We start from the raw sequence: 22499 nt of genomic DNA on the forward strand, positions 1-22499 counted from the left end.
ATTGTTTTTCCTGAATTATCTGGAAAATGACAGCTCCACCGTTCACGTTGTTAAGCAAACCGCTCGAAACAGGCACAGCCTCAGTGCCTGAAGTTTTCACAAGTGAAGGCTATTCTAAATACATGAGTCTAAAATCTCGAGTAACATGTGTGAATTATTCATGATGCAGGTAAGACTGGATTTCATCTCACTGATGGTTTCAGGAGAATGACGATCAAGGCCTACTCTGAGTCACTCCCAGTTGCAAATAGGAGACAGAGGGTTCTTGTCAATACCAATGCTGTTAAAATGTAATTACTGTTGAAGGGTGTGATGTTGGGAAATGTTGCTTGGGATCAGCAACCTTGGTATTGACAGAAACAGATCTAAGCTCATGGTGCTGTAAAAGGCTAGCAGAGGTAGCCTATGCCATGTCTACACTACCTAATTTTGCATGGATCTTTAATGAACACCAACCACACTGTTTAGCCTTCACTTCAAGACAGTCCTTTCAAACAATATTCTGTCCCTTAAGTCTTGGACTGTGATTCATTGATAGCATCGTAGAAACACGCACACACAGTACATAAATAAAAGTTGAACAACTTTAAAAATGTCACTAGGCTAGAGCAATAACTAATATTGCCTTGAGTTTTTCTTAAATTGTTTGATATTTTACTCTCCACAGGGCTCATATACACTGATATAGGCTATTGCAGGTGATTGCAGTGAACAAAACTCGGCAGATGCCAAATACAGACTGTTTTAATCATGTTATTCTTTACCAGTAACATTTCATTAATAATAAATGTCATAATGATGTGCAACCTATTAATTATGAAAGGACTGGGCAGTTATAACCCAAAGGTGTGTTGATTTTCTCCCATACATGATGAAAACACATGGGCAGTTTAATCGGGCCAAAATGGGTGGGAGACACAGGGGAACACATTTGTTAAGGTAAGGTACCTCTATGTTCAGTGTGTAATGAGTAATTCATTATGATTAGAAATAACATTCATGAAAATAGCATGAAAATAGATGTTATACATCTGGTTAATCCATGATGTAATGTGTTTAATTTCTTTTCACAAAGCTACCCACCATACAAACCGTTATGCGAAGTGTTAAATTGTTTATTTAACAAACTTAGCCTATAGAATTTCTGCCCACAGTTTTTTTTCTCAAACATCTAGAAGCCCTCATCAGTATTTAAGAAACAGGTTGACTGTCATGTCACAGAACGCAATGCACTGATGCACAATGACTTCAATGGCAGGCTATGCACATAGTCCAGTGGGATGTAATTATGAACTTGCCTTGCTGTGTTCAGGGGTTTCTATAGAAACTCAAGTGAGGCAGATTGTTTATACAGAATTTTCCAGCCAGGGCATACAGGCAATCCCCACAAGTATTCTCAGTGATGCCACAAACACGTCCACCATATCAGAGTCAAATGCTGAGCTTCATAGTATGCCGAGGCACTTGACTATTTGCCTGAGGGTCCAGAGATCTGGAGTCTTCCAGCACTCCCCATCCTACTGCTTTTAGGGGTCAGTGTAGGGATGTTTGTGACCCCTCCCTCCCAGAGGGGCTCGTTCAACGTACCTGTTAACATCAACTTGCAGGCTCGGAGACGCCAGACGCGGTAAGAATGGAATGCTAATTGTTCTCTCTTTGGTGTCAGCCTGTCCCCATTTATGTATCCATTAGTGGAATATGTGTTGGCAGAACGAAAAAAAGAAATGCTCTCTCTGAAAGTGTTAAGCAGAGGAGCTCAAAATTGGGATATGTGAAAGCTCTTCATCTTGGTGACTGGTCAACATGAAAGGTGAAGGTTTTTAGGTTTTATCTCTTTTTGAGGTTCCTGGTTGTAAACATGAGCGTTTTGGGATGGTGTCTCATTCGTTTCACCAGCCAGACTGCGGTGACTAAGATGATTGAGTATTGGATTTTTCTCACATTTTAGTCATTGTCAGTTGCGTGTGTATTCAACTGTGCACAATCACAATAATTTGTGGGAGGGCAAAAGCCTACCATGTGCACTTCAATATCCCTGTTACATTACACACAAACAAACTTACCATTCAAATTGTATCTTACAACCTGATGCAATGTTTCTGTATAACTGTTAACTGTCTCTGCGTCATGCAGTGCTGCGTTGTATCATAGCCCGATTCAGGAGGGCCACAGGAGCCATGCCAGCAGTGGGCGCTGCAGTGAGAGGACCAAGCCCCAGGCCCTGATGTCCAGCGTGGGGGACGAAAAAGCTGTCCTTCTGGGCTTCACCATGATGACCTTCTCCATCCTCATGTACTTTGTTGTGGGGATTGCCATGGTGAAACCACATCTCCAGAGGTTGGTCTTTGTATTGTGTGTGTGTGCGTGCGTGTGTGTGTGTGTGTGTGTGTGTGTGTGTGTGTGTGTGTGTGTGTGTGTGTGTGAGTGTGTGTGTGTGAGTGTGTGTGTGTGTGTGTGTGTGTGTGTGTGTGTGTGTGTGTGTGTGTGTGTGTGTGTGTGTGTGTGTGTGAGTGTGTGTGTGTGAGTGTGTGTGTGTGTGTGTGTGTGTGTGTGTGTGTGTGTGTGTGTGTGTGTGTGTGTGTGTGTGTGTGTGTGTGTGTGTGTGTGTGTGTGTGTGTGTATGTGTGTGGTGGGGTCTTGGATTATGTGGTGTGTGGTTTTTAATCACTATAACGCATGTGCCATAAAAGTAAATGTTATTTTCATCAAATAACCCATGAATCAAAGAAACCAGAGTGAAGCTTCTAATCAAAGAGACCAGAGTGAAGCTATTTTAAATGATAGCTTATTGGTGTAAAATTTACATAAGTACTTTAGTAATATGTGTCTGGCAGCCATCCATAATTCTTGCTGTTTAATGGCTTAGTGAATGGGGGGAGGAAGCCAACTGTTCCCTGGTCCAGGCAGAGATTCTGGATGAGTGGGCGGACTGCAGAGGGCTGAGCAGGTTCCCCTGTGTGCAAGTCTTCGTCAACATCTCCTCTTCCGGAAGAAAGGCTCGTCTGCACTATGATGAAGGAACCATTAACCTGAACCTGGAGGTAGAACAACCTACAGGCCTGTTTGTTCTCACAGATATTTATACACATAAAGGATTTGAATAACTTTGAAAACAGAGCTTAAAATAAACAGCACATTTGTATAACAAATAAAGTTGTTATACAAATGTGCTGTTTATTTTAAGCTCTGTTTTCAAAGTTATTAAAATCCATTGTAGGGAACAGTATTAATTGAATCTGCATATTAATGTATATTAATCACTGCGGCACCCGGCGCCACAAAGGTAGGTTTTTTTCTCTCCCCATGTCTGTATTTTACTGATTCCAATGAACCCTTGTTTTACTGCTCTCTAGTGTTTCTACATGCCCAAATGCCAGCGTAATGAGTCAGATCTGCTGCAGGAGGCCAGAAAGATCAAACAGTTTCTGGACGAGCGACACAACAAGTCCCTGCAGTGTCGCTTCGGCGCAGAGCGCTACCCGGAGGATGCCATATTGTACAGGAAGTACACCAGGTGGCTGGCGCTGTGGTACCTGCTGTGGCCCAGCCTCATGCTGGGTGGAGGGGTGCTGCTGGTGGGCCTGGTGAAGCTCAACCAGAGGCTGGCTCACCTTTGTGCTGAGCTGGACGGCGAGGAGGCCAGGGCGGCCCAGACAGCCTCCATCAATGGGAAGTTGTACCAGCTGCTGAGCTGGAGGCTGGGGGGCAGCAGCTCCTCACCACAGGAGCCCACAAGCTGAGCTCTAAGCATCTAACAGCCCCGAAAAGCAGGGCCATTGAAAACAGGCACACAATGTCTTGTGTTAGACATTTTCTGCTACTAAGAGATAAACTTTGAGGAAAATAATGTCTTTACAAGTACCAAAGGTCACACACTCACACTCTTATCAAAAAGGATGCTATCACCATAAAAGAAAAAGGACACAAGTATTTTAACAGCATTTATGCTCCCATGTATATTTATGCTCCCACTGCATTCTACCATAGGTACATTGCTATAACGTGTCAGATCTACAGCATAAAAAAGACCAGGTCACATTCGTTGATATTTATTGTAAAAATGACTGATTGGTTACAGAAATGCATTTAGTGAAAATATAAATATGTATAAATATTTCTTTACAAGAGAGCAAACAAGATGTTCAGACATTGTGCACACAATTGAAGTTGCAGCCCTATTCACATAGGAGAAAAGCTTTTCTAGAATTTCCAGACACAGCAAAATTATCATTTTGAAAGCCATATTCTGTCCTGTCATCTCATGATGTGAGGATCCTTTAAAAGACACTTGCCATGTTCTCATTGCCATGCTCATTTCATTTCCCACATATGTTTAAATCTTAAAGTCTCCATATTTTGTCTAAACCAAACCTAGAGGTAGATTGTTGAGTCCCTGTCAAAACAATGTCAATGTCAACCGGTCAATTACTGTGCCAACACTGGACACAGAGCCCCTCTGTATTGCACAGGGAGTTGAAAATGTCCTTAAAAGATAGTCTTTGCCTTTTAAAAACACTGCCCAGGATCCTTAGGTCCTGTTGTCACTGCTTATACCTTCCCTGCCTTTACTTACTGATCTTGCCAATCTGCTCACACAATATGGAGAGGTACTGCGTGAGCTTGACCATGAAGATTATGAGCAGCCCCCCCGCCAGCATGCAGGAGGGCCAGAAGAGAGACTGGAAGACGGCCCCAGGGCCGTACCTCTGGGTCAGCAAAACTGCCTCCTGCCGCTCCAGTGGGTCGTGGAAGCACGGCACCTGCTGCTGCGCCCGCATCCGCTGGCTGATGTCAACGATCAGCGCGTGCATCACCGCCTGGTTCCTCTGGCACTTTGGCACATAGAAGCACTAAGAGATCAACAAATAAAGAAAATATATACTATGATGACTACAGGTGGGTTGAAGTCCTTTTGTTGTGTTTGAAAACAGAAATAGATTGTAGTTTGTGATTGTGTTAGTTAGACACAGTTGCAATTTCTGGCATGTACACCTGAGTAGTAAAACTGGCAGGGTGATCATCTAGATCTTAATGCTCTGGGCTTAATTGGCATTAAACTGGATTAAAGAATTGTGTTTGTGTTACAGCTCTGCGTGGTAAGCCTACTCAGATATGGTGTGTGTGGCATCCCATCAATATGTTAGTACGTAGTATGAGCATAGTGAGTTAGTGAGAAAATAGGGACACTACATATTTCCATCCATTTGCAAGACTCAAATAAACTGTTTTCACATTGAAAAATGCAACACCAAATGCACCTCCTTTACATAGCAGTGAAACAAACTAACCAAGTTTGCAAAAGCAGTATCTCATTAAAAGGTTGGTATGCAAGACGACAGTGTCCAGCAGGAGGGTTGGAAACTGCCACGAGGCATGTCTCTCCTGCTCCTTCCAGCCTCACCTCTGCATTCTCCTCCTGCGTGTCCTCGTTGTGGGACAGCAGCGCCACCCTGCCCGAGGCGTTTAGGCTGACGAACACCTGCAGGCAGGGGAACTTTGAGCTCCTCCAGCACTCCACGCCACAGCTGTACGAGCAGTTGATGTCATCTGTGATGGTGGAGTTCAGCACTGTACACACGGTCTCGTCTGTCCACACACTGCAAAGAGGAAGGTTCATAAATGCTGGGGTGTTTTTTATCTACAAAAATGAAACACGCTGCCACCCTAGCATTGCCATCACAACACAGACAGCATCTGAAACATTTAAACTGTCTGGTGTAATGCTTCACCATTACCATCTTGATTTTATCCAAACATGATACAATTCAAATAATCGCAAAGCACAGGAGGGATGAAGTAGTCCAAACAGAATCACTTACAGCACCTCTGAAATGGATGCCCATAGAATTACTGGTATCTTTCCCTGACTGTTCAAACTCAACCTGTTCGATCAGTATCAAGTCTAACCATGAAAAGTCTGTGGTAGAAAATAGCCACAGCGGTGGTCCTTCACCTCTCTGCGTAGGAGCGCACCATTGTGATGCCCAGCAGGAAGTACATCATGACAGAGCAGATCATCATACTGAGGCCAAGCAGGATGGCCCTGTCCTCGCCTGCCTGGAGGGCCATCTCCGTCCTCTTCTTGTCCAACAGCTCATACCCACGGAACTTCTGATAGATGCTTCTGAGACAGATTCAAGAGTCCAGACGATGATTTAATGTTTCACGCATGTTTTTTACAACCATGTTCTGACTAATATTTGTCTGATTATATTTTTCTGTGATGAAAGTCTCCAAACAAGGGAAATATTAGATTGTTATCAAATATTGAAGAAATGCTGTGCAGATCATTTCTGACATGTTTCTCCCAGTATCACACAGAGAAAGACATATCCAGATAGAGAACATACATTTAGAGTCTTAAGGGTTTGATATTTCAGGACATGGCATGACAATAAAACATTTAGTAGGTTATAGCCTTAATATTAGAATGTCTTTGTAGTTTCCCCCTCACTATATTTGCCACTTTCTTATGCCTCCTCATTCACACATCATCATGGATAGATAATGAAACTTGTTTAATATACTAATGAATTGCCATGTTAATTGTGTTATGCCAGCAGTTATTCATGTATGCCTACTAAGCGCATGTCAACATATATCTTTGGCTGCAGTAAAATGATCAAAACACAAAGTACTGTACTTTGAATCAGCTCCTGAGCTTTGTCCAGCCTTATTTCCCGCAACAAAGAACATTTTCCCTGATGCTCCTCTGTGGCGTCGGCGCTGGCTGGAAGAGGGGCTCCGATGAGTCGTCTGCCGGAAAGACCTGCAGCACATTAAGTGATTTGGACACCCTCAGTCTTTACTTTAACCCCTGACGACCCGCTGGACCCCCTTAGCCTTATCAGTATCACTTTCTGTGTGGGAGACAAACAGTGGAGATCTAATTCCAAACAGTAAAGCCAGTGACACATTTTCAGTTGTAACGGGGTTCAGACCTTCTGTTTGTGGTAAAAGGGACTGACAATTAACTGTGTCTAAGGTGTAGTACTATTGTAACAAGCTCATTTTAATTGAAGATTGAGTTAATGTGGCTTCTTGCATTTTAAGTCATTAAATAAGGAATAGCTGTTTATTCATTTTTACGGATGAAAATCAACTAAAATGAATTGATAAAAACAGTTTACATGAATAACATATATTCAGGTTACTGTAATAACAATAACTTAGTGATTATTATACTACTGAATAATATAGATTACTGACAATGACATATTACTGTTTGTTTCAGCCACAGTGGGCTGCTTATGAAAGAAGATAAAAATAGAAAAGGCATACCTTTGATGCATATCCTTTGCATGAGAAACTTACAGTCAGATGTAGTGAGACACCAACAGTGCATTTCGCTTTTTCTTTCTGAACACTAAACCTTTTCTGCTTTTAAGAAGTATCTCTGCCTCCCATCTTTACCCCAAATGAGCATAGCCAATTAAACAGTGTTCCCCCAAACAGTTACATTCAAATCAACACCTCCATGCAAACATCCCACCCATTCAACCTCACACGAAGCGTCTTTGTCTAACTCGACAGTATGATGGATGGATACAGTCGAGCAGTGTGCTGCCATAGAATCAAATCTTCACGAAAGACATACCTGCCGGAACGCAGAATGAACGCTGTCAACACAAACTCATAGCAGCCACTGTGGACGGCCCAGTCAAAAGACTTGCCGCTGTTATGCTTACCAATGGTCTGTGGCCTTCATTCATTAAAAGGGTAAAGCAGCATGCATATTCAGATCAGTGTGGACCTGGCATTCTTAGTTATATGAAGCGGGTCATTACGAGGTCAGCTGGTTGGAAGAAGGTCGATGCAGCCCCATTTTAGAGATTGCCCTGTTATCGAGTGGGGTATTGGAGAACAAGGAGATTTACATTAAACCCCTCTCATGCATTTGGAGCCTGAGCGTTTGTCAATACTGTTTCACTCAAAGGCAGAGCATTGAATTGTTTTCAAGTGATTATTTCAGTTCAGAAAGACCATGACCACCGTTTTGGATTCACTGGTGGGCTTATGTTTCAGGAAATGCAGTGTTGCAGATTCAAAACAGGCTATTTGGCCACTCACAAAGCCTGACACATGCGCTTTTGTAATTTGAATCTCTCATCAAATTATTAATGTGGTGATGGTTCATAAAGATGGCTAGTTTCTAATCAATATCACATAATTACAATGAGCTTTTTAGATTTTGTTAAAACGTGAATCATTGAGGTTGAGTCAAAGCCACCACAAGGTTTTCTGTGGCTTTAAAAAATACAGACACAATGAATGATGTTATTATCTGAAAACTGGGTCACATTCATATTTCACATTTATATGTCACCTAACATACCTTTATGGCAGCATATTTATTGCAGCTGTACATTTCCTTATCTGTGCGGAGTTTGAACCATATGTTAGACCTGGGTTCCCAGAGGAAACTCATTAACAAGGAGGCATGATGAATGAGGCCACAGTGTAAGAAGTGCATACACTCACCACTACGAGTAATCAATCCCTTTGATCAGCCACTGGACTACAATGCCTAGTCTGCCTGCCCACGATCCATCTTGCCTCTGTTGGTAGATCTCAAAGTCAAGCCAAAGTCCAGTCAAAAGATACCCAAGGACCTGCAGACCTCCTCCCTTGCCACCATCCACCTCCTCCTTCCCTCTCCTGAGAATAGAAGCGACGAGCACTTTTAAAGGCCAGTTACTGCCGTGACAAGATTTTTGGCTTTGCTTAACGCCAGCTCTGGGTGGTGAACCAGCGGCAGCCAGTGTTTTCCCATTTGATGGGGTAAGGAATGGGGCTGCTCTTGCAACCCCAGTGACCTTGCAGCGTAGCCCCACGGAAGTGACTCCCCCACAGCAAGAAAGAGCCACTTCATAAATAACCAAAGTCACACTTCACTTCACCACCCTACTGCTGCTATTGCTCCACACACAGCTGTCACACTTGTGAGAAGCGGGCATGACTCGACTGACATGTAATGTGAGTTAATAAGATATTATTCAGGGATCTCTGACAGTGTGTCATTATTCAAGGCTAATGCCAGTTGCAGGACAGTTTGACAAGATATCGGGCTGCTCGACAGCCAGAGTAAATTGTTGTCATGTAATGACATTAATTGTCCTGTTTGTTGTGTCACTCTTATGATGGGTGGTGTGGTTCACTGTACATGACTCTGACACCCAGGTCTGAGCTCATGAATAATGGTGTGTGAGTTATCTGTTTTTACTTCAAAGCTGTAAATTTGAACAAATGCATGCTAGGGTATTTAACAGCCATGGAGGCTGCTGACTTCACCTTCTCACAGTGAGAAGAAATTGTTAAGCGAAACTGATGAGGACACATTTCAAAGCTCTGTGAAGTTGAAACTGCTGCTCTGTGTAAGAACCCCCCTCCCGCTTCGCTGTCATTTTTGTTTAAAGTGAACTTTCATCAGAGATGGGAAAGAAAATGCTCCTGGTGACCTAGAGATCTCAGAGAGTTGATTGTGTTCAACTCAAACTTTTAGAAGTCTGTCCTGAATCACCTCTCAGTCTGCTGTAATAAATGCATAATTCATCACTGTCAAGAATGTAACGTTTTTTAACTGAGTTCAAACTGTGTGCAGTAGGTGGCATTGCTGTGTAAGATGGTCACTCAGACAGACTCATGGGCGCCTCCATTTTGCAGATGTCAAAAGGTTTGATTGACAGCTGTGGGTCTCGCCACACTTTTCTGCTTTTGCTTTTTACTGGGTGCTAAGCCATGTGATAACAGCAAACATTTACACCTGTTGCTGGCAACATTGCATTTCAAAGCTTCCCCTACTAACACGATTCATGGAACCTTCCAAAATTGCTGACCAACCCTTTTGGAGAATGCTCCAGGACATATCTCCTGCCTTGTCTGTTGGGTGATTATTGCTGCACACCCATGTGCTCAAAGGTTTCCTTCTTTTAAAAGACTCACGCCTCACTGCCCGAACACCCTTGCCCAAGCACAATAAAACCAGTGGCACTTGGCGGCATTGATTGTGTATGCTGAAGCATGTGGACCCTCCTGTGCAACGTGCTGTGAAGGAATAAGGTTGTGTGGAACTGGCACTGTATCACATGACCTGTTTATAAATATCTGAAAATGTACACATTTCACATTCTGACATTTTCTTCTAACTTGGGAAAGACCTGACTGTTAATGACAGCTAGCCTCACCCTCAACATATACGCGGAGGTTCCACAGACTGGCATGTTATATATCTCTGTTACCAGAGCCGTCAGCCCTATCAAATGTCTTTCGCTGTTTTGTTTACTGTTTATCCCTAAGGCACCGCTTACCATGTTATGGACAAGAGCTTCCTCATGGTGTTTTATTGCCCAACCTGCCTGGCATTGTGGGTGGTGCAATAAGAGTATCCAGTATTGTTTTCTTATGTCAGCATGATATGTTTGCACAATAGTTCCTTCCGTTTCAGCCTGCTGGCTATATTCCACATATAAACCTTTGGTTTTACAGTTCCTTTCTGTAACCAGAGCCCCCTGCGATTAAATAAGGAAGTTGTATTGCATACACAGGCCACGCTGAGAGGTCCACATCTACATAGGCCATGTAGTCATAAAGCTAGAGATACTGGTTCTGTCTTTCACTTCTTAGTGCTCACTGACATGAACAATGTCACATCCTGTTTTTTTGTTGCCGCTTCTTCAACATTGTAAAAAAAAACATACACCACTAGATGTCTCTGTTTGTCAAATGTGTAACCTGTGCAACATAAAATGGAAAACTCCAAAGGGCTAGTTATAGGGAGCATCATTCATGGGAATAAAACTACAGCAGCACACACTGGCCTTAACTCCTGCAGACCAATTATTATGATGCCAAGCAATAGCCATCAACGTTGTGTAATACTGTAAAGGCAGTATAAATGTTCTTATCTAAATAGTGGTTGTGTAAAAACAAGAACACAATGTTTTGTGCAATGGAAGGATGTGGTCTATCGCCTGTGAAAAGGGGAGCAGTTGTGAAAGGGATCATTTTCCTTTGATAGGTGGATCCTGTTATCTGAGGGGAAATGATGGAAAAGGATTTTATTTTCTGACATCTGTAGCACTGGTCATTTGATTGGTCAAGATTTATTTTCATCAGTACAGTGGAAGTGTTCTTCCATTTCAACATTGGTATAATGTTAGTAGAGCAGTATAACAACAACGATTAGCTTTAGCTTGCTTCTTAATAAATGTGTAAATTCTTGGAAGCCATTTTCAGATGAATATGCCGTTACATGGGTGTAATAACGAGATGTAGCCTATTGCACAGCAGAGCATAACATGACCGCTGCAGAAAGTGAGTGAGACTGAGCAAGAAATAAGAGATTCCATTCCAAAATAAGTGTGTCTTGAATCATTACGTTTCTGGCAACAACAGACTAATGGCTAGTGAAGTGCTGGAGTTTTGCTTTGAACATTATTAGGTGACGTTGCTCCATGAATTAATAATAATGAGCTAGCTAAAGTCATGTGCCTCCTAGAGGCTAGCTTCCCATAATACATTTGTTGCTTTTGGCAAAACTGTTTTTGAACTATTGGCCAAAGTGCTTTGACCCTGCCCCACTTTAGGGCAACAGACACCTAAGGGACAGGAACTTTATATCCCATAAAAGGCACGTGGGGCTACAAGCATACCAAGCTTCATTTGGATTGGTTGAGAGCCAACTAAAAATTGGTGAAAAAAGCAGAAGAAGAAAGTTGGACTAACACTATATGACCACCTGTCTGGTGATCTATGTTACATTGGCAACAGGGAGAGCTTCACTAGCACAACTTGTCGCTTGAAAGAAAAAAATCTTTTTGCATGTCCTTAAGTCTTACACAACCATGCGTCAAAGGGTCATGGAGCTACTATCCATTAACAGCTGGAACAACCTACATAAAGGCACACACTATAAAATGCTGTGAGTATTTATGACCAAGAAGGGCTGTATCTGTGAGAGAAAGTGAGTGTGTGTGTGTGTGTGTGTGTATGTGTTCATCAGTTGCTGAATGTTATCATCAAAACAGACAGGCAGCATTTCTATATGTTTTGCGAAAGGTATCTATGTGATGGTGAGGTCAGAAAACATGAGGCTTGTGTGCAGTGGACATAATATACTGAGGAGCTCATACACACACACACACACACACACACACACACACACACACACACACACACACACACACACACACACACACACACACACACACACACACACACTATCGTATAAAGCCTTCCGTGCCAGGATTTATAGATCATGACTCTTTTACTCTACAAACCAAAGGAATGACACACCTTTACTGTCTGTCCAATCCATATTTTCCGGGATATGTGGTATGAACTTAAGAATGATGAACATTACGATTTGGACCCAATATAGCTCAATTTCTATACTTGCGCAGTCATCCGGTCAAAAAGATCTACAATGACTTCAGTAATGTGCACGGTAACCACTGAATAATACTTGCAGTTTCCATCTTGTTCTTCCATCAGTTGTTCACATAGCATTTCCTAGTCGTTGCTACAGCTCCAAGGCGATATGCAACAATAGGCCTCATCATCAGGGTAAATATGCAGTGTTTTACATGAATGAATTCTATACATGTGAGAGTGTTACTTGTTGTGCATTCATATTGCCACTACAGCTCCCATGATCCTTCAGGTCATGGGGGAACTATAAATGGGCTGCGCTCCCATCGTTCACTCTCTTGTCACCTATGGATTATGACTCTGCATTCACACAACGCTGCGCTCCTGATGAACCAGGGCTACTAGTTAATAAAGACCAGTTATATTAATAGCATCGTCTGCATCTTACTTCCTTAATGCGTGCCCCCACACGGACACAACATTACTATTTTAACACAGCGTGATATGGTTTGAGTAAGTGCTCTATATCTGATCAAATTGTGTGAGAATTATTCAAATACATTTTGGTAAAAAAATCTAAGAGGCAGTGTTGCAAATGAGAGTGAATGGCAAACAAAGAAATATGGGATGAAGCACAATCAAACCCACAAAAAAAACAGTGATATTTAACCCACTGCCTACATCACGTAGAGATGGCATTGTTTGACTTGGATGGGTCACAGGGTTTGCTCACACAAGAGACAGCATGCTGTTAACACATATGATAAAAGCACAGCCTTCATTTCTGCACCTGCTCTGTCAGTAATTCTACAAGCGAATCCATCTCTCACTCTAGCAGTTATGAATGAATGATGGCAAATACAATGTTTTAGTGTGAATACACTTTGTGACTCTGCCACAGCTATACACAACTGCAGTAAATGCGGGGTTATTTTTTAGATTTGTTTATTTGTTAGAAATGTATTTATGTAGTGCGTTACAAATAAAATGCATTATTATTATTATTATGATCTAACAAAAGCACAAGAGCCTGTTTTCAGAATCTCTTGTTTAATTCCAAGCTTTACAAAGCTCTTGCCAGATCAATGAAGACAATAATCATGTTGCCCTCAATTAATACCAGATGTATACTAATCTCTGCTATGCATATATTTCCATCAGTGGAAAAAGCATGGATTAAACCTATACTCAACACTACAGATATATGTGTGAAAATAAGACTTAAATAAGACAAGCTGTATATCCATAATTTCCTTACTTACATGGGGTGCATTTGCTAAAAGGGTCACTGAACAACAAAACACTGATTGGAATTTAATTATGGAAAAATTGAAAATTCTTATACTATTTGAAAATGACAATATCACTCTTGTGTTCAAAATGGTATTTCCTATACAACTTCACATAACATACATTTTTACAATTTTCATATGCATCTGAGCCATATCAGAGCATGTGAACTTCTACACATGACAGACAATGACTAACTTGTACCACATATGGATATGAGCCTACACCTCTTAACGCCACCCAGGCTTTCTTGAGTTAATTTAAGAGAATGAGAGCATGGCAACCAAGATAGCAACCGCTGCAGATCCAGGGTTATTTGAAGCTTTTTCAGAATCACAAATTAGTCAACAGACCTGCAATCACTGCTTAGCGTTCCTTAGCTCATGCTTCCTATCTAAAGGGTAATGTCATTATATATTTTTTTTTTAAAGATTTAAGGCGAGACACGGCAGGCAAAAACATCGTTTTTTCAGCAGTGGTCAATTTTGAGATTTTGAGCTAGTTCACTCCCTAAACATGTAATCTTTCATACTAGCATAAAGAAAATATCCTTATTATACATTAATGTGTATATTTATTCACATTTTGTCTGTTCGCGGTGTCAGCATTCTCCTATGGTTTCCTGGAAAGTTATCATTCTAACGTAACGTGCAGTACATTGGTTTTCTGATGCCTAACATGTTTGGTATGGTTGGAAAGCTAAGTTTCTCCCACAGAACGCTATGTACTCCAAATAAGGACATTTCCTTTCCAGCAGTAACCAATGATGTTAGCAAAAACGGGGCTTTAAAACTAAAGACGCAATTTCATTGGTTTGCGGTGGTTTCTGATAACGTGATGCGTTCAGACGCATCACGTGGTATGGCTTGATACTTCCTGGACTCTTTAAATGCGATTTTCTCAAAATGAGTTTTTTGTCATACTCCAAGGAAAAAATCTCCACTTCAGTTCAACCTATATATACCAAACTTTCCAGTCTTGTACCCAACTATATTATGAAGACATTTACAGAGGGATTTGTAAATATATTATTCCTAGCCTGAATTATATAACATTATCAGGGATTAAAAACGAAATATTTTTCATTTCGTTTCGTTCTGACCAGAAACGTTATTTTTCTGTTCCGTTCCAGTGTCCCTATGCTTCTCTTCATGTTATTAACCGGTTAGAACCTTATAAAAGAACGGTTAATAACGTTCTTTTCAAAAATGTCATGGGGGGGGGGGGGGCGGGGGGTGCGCGTGCTTAAAGGGATAGTTCGGTTTTTAAGACATGAAGTTGTATGGCATCTACATCACCAGTGTAATGCAATCCACGCTGACTTACCTCCGACAGCGTCCTGTGAGCAGAGTTCTCGTCCAGTTTTGGTCAAACCGAAAGTAGTCCGGCAGGTTTCTAGACCCAGGAAAATAAAACGTTTCTCTTTCCAAAACATTATGTGTTCAAAAGAGTGATATATTTGCATCCCAAAACCGTTGTAGTGGAAAAAGTCACACCTCGTTATCACTTGGCCCTATTTTCATTACGCTCGATAATGCAATCTCACAGCTAGAGTCTACCTCTTTGATTCGCGAAAGTTGATTCGCGAAAGTTTGATTCACCAAAGTTGCCTGAGAGAAACGTCCATCACAGGAAAACGATGAAAACTGAGACAACATTTGATAAAATTGACATAAAGCATCGTTTTCCTGTGATGGACGTTTCTCTCAGGCAACTTTGGTGAATCAAACTTTCGCGAATCAACTTTCGCGAATCAAAGAGGTAGACTCTAGCTGTGAGATTGCATTATCGAGCGTAATGAAAATAGGGCCAAGTGATAACGAGGTGTGACTTTTTCCACTACAACGGTTTTGGGATGCAAATATATCACTCTTTTGAACACATAATGTTTTGGGAAGAGACACGTTTTATTTTCCTGGGTCTAGAAACCTGCCGGACTACTTTCGGTTTGACCAAAACTGGACGAGAACTCTGCTCACAGGACGCTGTCGGAGGTAAAGTCAGCGTGGATTGAATTACACTGGTGATGTAGATGCCATACAACTTCATGTCTTAAAAACCGAACTATCCCTTTAATGTTTGTCATTATTCGGGTGCGTGCGTGAAGCCTATAGGCTAAATGCAATGCGCACTTTTCCAACGTTGTGGAAACGGAGTTTGCCTAGAACTTATAATAAATAATGAAACAACATTATATCACCTTGCAGTTCAATTTTATTTGTTTCCAGTCGGCAACATGAAATTAGGCTGCAGGACCATTTAAACGCAAACATGTCTTTCGAACTGAAGTCCGTTCAAAAAAAAGAAAGCAAGAAATGCAGCAGCTTAGACCCATGGCTATTCAAAACAAAATGACAACAAACTCAGCCGGTCACATTTAGGCCTACATTCAAATTCGGAAAGCATCTCCAACAAAACGTTCTCCATTACGCGCAAAATAAACACAACTCATGTCCATAGTTAGAGGCCTATGCCTACTCTCTTCTATTAACTCGAGAGTTAGCCTATTTGAAATGGACAACAGATAGCTTACATACCAAATTGCTTATTCAGTTTAAGGAAAAGTATGTCCTCCAAAACATTCTCCTTCAGATTGCTGCGCAAAGGAGACAGGATATATTTGAGAGGCGAAAAGGCACGCTCTACACTGACCTAGGTAACGGGCACAGGCAGCACAATCATTGCAGATTTGTTAGGCTACTCGCAGCTCGCTAGTGTCAACAGTAGTTTCACTTCAGCCAGGCGGTCTGGGTAACATTTAGCGGGCAGGTAGCCAAGCCCATCACTTCCGGAATAAAACTTTATTTCAAGATTTATTTTAACAATTATTTTATTCCCACAATATTTCAAGAAAGGTTATTTGGAACGAAAAATAACGTTATTAACCGGTTATTTAAAATTGAAAATATTGTTTTCACTCCGGAACAGCTGAAATTGTTTTTGTTCCGGTTTTCGATTACGTTCATCACAAAATTTCGTTCTTTACCGGTTTTCGTTTTCGTTCTTTGAACCGTTTCTAATCCCTGAACATTATATCCGCAAAAACATGGCGAAAATCGATGTTTTAAGGCTATTGACAGTCTTTTCTGATTTACAGGAAAACAAAAGTAGATATCCATAAATCCCTCTGTAATTTTTTTCCCATCTAATATGCCAACAAAAGGGAAAAGTAATTTTCAACCTGACTTCAACCCATGATCAGATTTTTTCTTTTAAACATTATGCAAATTCGCGCATATTTAATGAGATAATGCATAATTTGCATATTCAAACATCAAAATACAAAAAACTTGTAATACGTTTTTTTCTCATCTAAACATGAGTAATCAACTGAGAAAGTTTCATGGTGATACCTATTATTTAAGATTTTTACCCTATTCACCTGTAGTGTCTCGCCTTAATAATACCAATCTATGTGTGGCAGGAGCCTTAAATTTGAATAATATGAAAGCACCTATATGTAAATTGCATTATGTTCACTGTATCAATTCAGACAAAAAAATGTGGTTGGTTTCGATCCAATGCCAAGGCACCTGTGGTAAACATTATCAGTTCAGCTTGCTGAGACCTCCAGGCTCTACCTTGGCTCTACAGTAAATATGCTCTGTCACATTCTACTTTGCTATTCTGCCTATAGACTTACAGATGGTTGGTTAAAATTCAAGTTCAGTCTTTCTAAATGTTCACTAAACATCACCTTAACCAAACAAAACCCCTAACCCTGACCTTACCTATAAATCTCGATGCCTTTACGCAGTAAGCTGTAGCGCCGGATATCTTAGTGTTTGAGACTTTGAATTGATCAACTTGAATTTATCAATTAGTGCATGGCCAAACACAGAAATCCAACCAATCTCTATGTCAGGGAGCACGTACTATTAAAGCCGTCACGCATACCATAAGCTTTCTCTTCTCTGAGCTCTGACTCTGGCCAAAACAATTCTGCACATAGAATGAGCGTTAATCGCTTACCTGTCCCGTTCACAATGCTAGAAGCATCGGCTTGGATTCTTTGTTGCAGTTTCGGGGAGACATAGATATCTCCGGCTCGAAGGACCAAATGATAGACTCTAAATGAACTTGAACAACGGACCGGAAGACGCAGTCGGGATTTCTGGAGTTTATTTCAGCGTGAAGACCCACTCTACGGGGTGCTCAAAGAATGACCGACCTGATTGTAGAATATGTTGGCATTTATACCATTCACTCAGGTAAAATACAGGAGGGGAGGGGAGACCACACCCTACAGGTAATGGCAGGAAGGGGAGACAGTGGGGTGGGGGGTTCACCTGTGGGGGGAGGGGTGAGAACAGAGGACAAAGGTTGATAGCAGGAAGGAGACTATCTGGGGGGAAGGGGTTCAGATGCTTACAGTTCAGGTCTCAGTGAGACAGACAGAGTTCACATCCAGGAGTATGAATAACAGACTTAGATGATACAAAAACAGTAGAATAGCTATTTTCAGTTCTATCAGTCCCCCATATGAGCATGTCTGTCAGTGGCGGCTGGTGACGTCTTTTTTTTTTGGGGGGGGGGGGGGGGGGGGCGCAGTTGGGCGGCGTGGTTCAAATAGCACTCCACAATGAGAAGAAAACAGTGGTTTTGAGTAGAATATTCAAAAAAACAAAGCTTTATTTATCCAATAACAACTATCAACAAACTGTAACTTTGGGCATAAGAGTTTAAGAGCAGAATGGTTGGGAAACATTGGGTTGGGTTTCAGAGGTTTACAGAATAAAACAGGAGCTCACACATTCACATGAAAGAGGTTAAGATGGCTGCGGCAAGATTCAAGCATCTTACATTTCTGGGAGAAGTGCTTTAGTTCCCTGACCCCCGTTGCAGTCCAGAGTGTTACAGTCCGAGGACTTTGGAACAACAGGCAGGGGGAACAAAAAAACGCATCACTCACTGAATAACCAGCTAACCAGCTCCGGTTAGCATACAGGCTTGATGAGAGGCTCCGGTTGTACGTCCTCCCACGGTCAGTGCTCTGCTGCTGAATTTTTTAATCCGGACGTTTGGGTCCCATGTCTTTCAGTCTCTTCTTATCGACTTATGATCTTATGATCTTATGATCGGCTTACGGTCTCCCGCACACATTTAACGCGTCAACACAGTAAATTTCTTATTTTAATTATTTGGTATATAATGTTTTTTGACATGTCTTTTTTTTTCATCTCAAAATTTTGAGAGGGGCTGCGCCCTAGCACACTGTATTGACGCACCGCCACTGATGTCTATGCTCACACAAGAACCACCCTGCAACAACCAATCAGAGCAGGAAAACATCAATATGCAGTTCCATTAATTGCTCTAACTGGTCACTGAATAGGCAACATGGCAAACTACTTTAAAGGCATCTACATTTCAATTAAGCATTCTTCTGGGGTAGACGGTATAATCACCTTGAAAAGGAAACCTTATCTTTTTTAGTTAATACCTAGTTGATATATTCAGGGATGTTTAAGGGGCTGTCTGGCTTCCACATACCAACATATTTGAGAGAAAGTATACTGTATAGTCAAGTTGAAGGAGGCATAGTTCATTCAAATTCCTGATGTAACTTGTTGTTCACAGTGGAAATCTCTTCCATAATTAGTGCAAGGTATAATGTGTGAAGGGCTTTCAAAAAGGTGGATAGAATCATCCGCTGGTTCCTGCCCCCTTATTTTCTACACCCCTGGAAGGGTTGGGAGGATAACTTTAAAAATGTACTCCGATACAATTACTGATTACCTGTTATGCAGTAACCTAATCCAAGTATTACAATATTAAAATAATGTAACTTGATTACTTTCTGTTACGTTGCGATTACCTGCCATTGCCAAATGTGCAAATTAATTGAAAAGTCTTTAATGTCCCCAAGGGGCAATTTGATTTACGACACATAGCCAGCACATATAAAAGGACATAGAACATGAATTAATATATAGCTAAGAACATAAGAACACATATAGAACCACCATGCTACAGTACACTGTACTTAAAAAGATAAGTGCTGTAACATGGGCAGGGATAGTAGATGACCTATCGCTTGTTGAGAAGCCCAATATCTGATGCCTGATGGTACAAATGATCGCAGGTATCTGTTAGACCTGGTACCTTTTCGGTGGGTATACCTCCTCCCTGATGGTGGGGGGCAAAACTCAGAGTTTAGTGGGTGAGTGATGTTAGCCAAAATGGCCATTGCCCTCTATGTGGCCCTTGCCTCAAACACATGCCCAATGCTGTTGAGATCGGTCAGTGCCAATTATTTTCTGACACATCTTGACAGTCTTACCCAGCCTATTTTTGTTGGTCACACTCACATTGCCAAACCAACAGATCATGGCAAAGGTTAAAATTGACTCAATAAAAGATAGATACAAAGTTTTTAGAAGTGAGCTGTTAACATTAAACACTTTCAACTTTCTTAAAAAGAACAGTCTCTGATTGGCCTTTTTACATATATAGTCTGTGTTGGTATCAAAGTTCAGTTTATCATCCAGAATGGTGCCCAAGTTCTTATATTGGCCTACCACCTCCAACGCTATGCCATCATTGAGAGTTGGAGTGATGGTGGGGGGATTACGGCGAAAGTCTATACACATTTCTTTGGTTTTAGAGATGTTGAGAGGTAAATAAGAGTCCTTGCACCATGAAATAAAATTGTCAAAACTGGGCCATGGCCGGCCTCTTGGTCTTGCAGAAGGCTAATAATCACAGAATCATCAGCATATTTGATAATATGCCTTGATTCAAACACACTCTGACAACAGAAAAGAGACATGGCTTTCTCTTAAGTGTATTCTGTATGTCAAAAGCACAATAATAATAATAATAACTTAGTTTTATATAGCGCCTTTCAAGTAACCCAAGGTCGCTTTACAAATGAGATGGGGCAGGGGAATAGGGGGAGAAGAGAAGAGGGGAGAGTGATTAGGGACCATAGGCCTCAGAGAATAAGTGTGATTTGAGGTGCTTTTTGAACGTAGCCAGTGTGGGGGCTTGGCGGATATGGAGAGGTAGACTGTTCCAAAGGGTGGGGGCAGCAACACAGAAGGCTCTGTCACCAAAAGTCCGTAGCCTGGACCGGGGGATGACAAGTGGGTCCATGCCAAAGGACCTCAGGGACCTTGAATAGGGGGGATGTTGGATGAGATCGCAGAGGTACTGGGGAGCAAGAGCATGGAGGGATTTGTATGTGAGGAGTAGGATTTTGTAGGTGATGCGTGACTTTACTGGGAGCCAGTGAAGTTTCTTGAGTGTAGGGGTAATGTGTTGCCACCGCTTTGTGTGTGTGAGGATCCTGGCAGCCGAATTTTGGACCCGCTGTAGTTTGTGCAGTGCATTTGTGGGGAGACCACAAAGCACACTTTTACAGTAGTCCAGGCGGGAGGTGATGAAGGCATGGATTAGAGTCTCCGCAACAGTGTCTGACAGTGAGGGCCGGAGTCTGCAGATGTTTTTAAGGTGGAAGAAAGCAGATTTGGTGGTTTTACTGATGTGGGCTTGGAGTGAGAGTTTGCAGTCCAGGATAACACCTAAGTTCCGCACTTCCGGGGAGGGCCTGATGGTACAGCCGTCCACAGTCATTAAGACGTCTCCAACTTTCTTGGACTGAGACGGAGTGGCCACCACCATGAGCTCAGTCTTGTTGTTATTAAGCTTGAGAAGGTTGGTGGCCATCCAAGACTTTATGCCGTGAAGGCAGTTAACTAATGACAGGGGAGGGGGATGGGTAGATGGTTTCGCGGTGATGTAGATCTGGGTGTCGTCAGCATAGCAGTGGAAACTGAGACCATGTTGACGGATGATGTGGCCGAGGGGGAGCATATAGATGGTGAACGACAAATTATCAACTAAAACAATGTAATCTTAGAAAAGAAAATGAGGAAACCAAGTTTTAAGAATTAAACCTGCCCTCTGCTCAGTGTTTTTTAAAGACACATCTGCGTGTCATTATGCAAATTCAGCCTTCAGACCTATATTGAAAGTGCACAACACCACAGTTTACAAAGCATAGTCAAGTTAAGTCAAGTCAAATGTATTTAAAACAGCGCACGCTGACCAAAGTGCTGTACAATAAAATCACAATACAATATCAAAATAAACAAAAAAACTGAAAAAAAAACAATTAGATAAAAAATAATATAAATTTAGAAAAACAGAAGCAACAAACTCAACTAAGCATCTATATACACATCAAAACAACAGAAACCCCTCTAACAGAAAGCAAATATAGAAATTATCAACTAAAATCAGGGGGATCTAAATGCTAAGGAATAACAGTAGGTTTTGAGCATGGACTTGAAGGAGTCAATAGAGGGGGCTGATCTTATAGAGAGGGATAGAGCATAGTGCTAATAAAATTAGCACAGATTTAGAACATCCAGAGTATTTTTAATTAACCAAGTGCCCAACTATCAAAGAAAAGGAAATACAGTTACTTTATTGGAACTGTACCGGAGTACAGTAACCTTTTTTTCCCTAATTACGTAACGCTATATTCCGACATCACACAGAATCAATCCCAACATGTCAACATTATTGGTCAAGATAGTCTTTTTTACAGATCAGTGCCAAACATAACTTACTCAATAGATAGCTAAAAAAAAAAAAAAAAAAAAAACCTGAATGCACCATAAACCAATGACGATTCCAAGTCTGAATGACTGAGCGAAGGGGGTGGAGTGGAATTAATCTTTTGCAGGTTATGACCAGCCAGGAGAAAATAGGCCTACTAGTGTGGGGGATGGGTGGAACTATACAAACTTGGTAGATTTCTTCCTGCTATTATTGTTTTATTTCATTTGTATTAAAATTGCTAAATTAAGACGCCCTTGATAAAGGGATGT

The 22499-nt window shown here is 41.4% G+C and overlaps 2 protein-coding genes across 2 annotated transcripts; one reads left to right on the forward strand and one right to left on the reverse strand.

Annotated features, from left to right (window-relative positions):
* Nucleotides 1-1544: 1544 nt before the first annotated feature.
* Nucleotides 1545-3740, forward strand: kcnmb3 (potassium calcium-activated channel subfamily M regulatory beta subunit 3; the record flags this gene model as incomplete). Its single annotated transcript, XM_080836190.1, has 4 exons — nucleotides 1545-1627; nucleotides 2134-2337; nucleotides 2867-3041; nucleotides 3354-3740. The coding sequence occupies 4 exons, from the start codon at nucleotides 1545-1547 to the stop codon at nucleotides 3738-3740; spliced, it is 849 nt and encodes a 282-aa protein (XP_080692316.1).
* Nucleotides 3741-4565: 825 nt separating this feature from the next.
* kcnmb2a (potassium large conductance calcium-activated channel, subfamily M, beta member 2a) lies at nucleotides 4566-21477 on the reverse strand (the record flags this gene model as incomplete). The annotated part of the gene is made up of 4 exons (XM_080836191.1): nucleotides 4566-4832; nucleotides 5402-5597; nucleotides 5954-6124; nucleotides 21083-21477. The coding sequence occupies 4 exons, from the start codon at nucleotides 21475-21477 to the stop codon at nucleotides 4566-4568; spliced, it is 1029 nt and encodes a 342-aa protein (XP_080692317.1).
* Between the last annotated feature and the right edge of the window lie 1022 nt (nucleotides 21478-22499).

This window comes from Sprattus sprattus (assembly GCF_963457725.1).
Source record: "Sprattus sprattus genome assembly, chromosome: 4".
Lineage (NCBI taxonomy): Eukaryota > Metazoa > Chordata > Actinopteri > Clupeiformes > Clupeidae > Sprattus > Sprattus sprattus.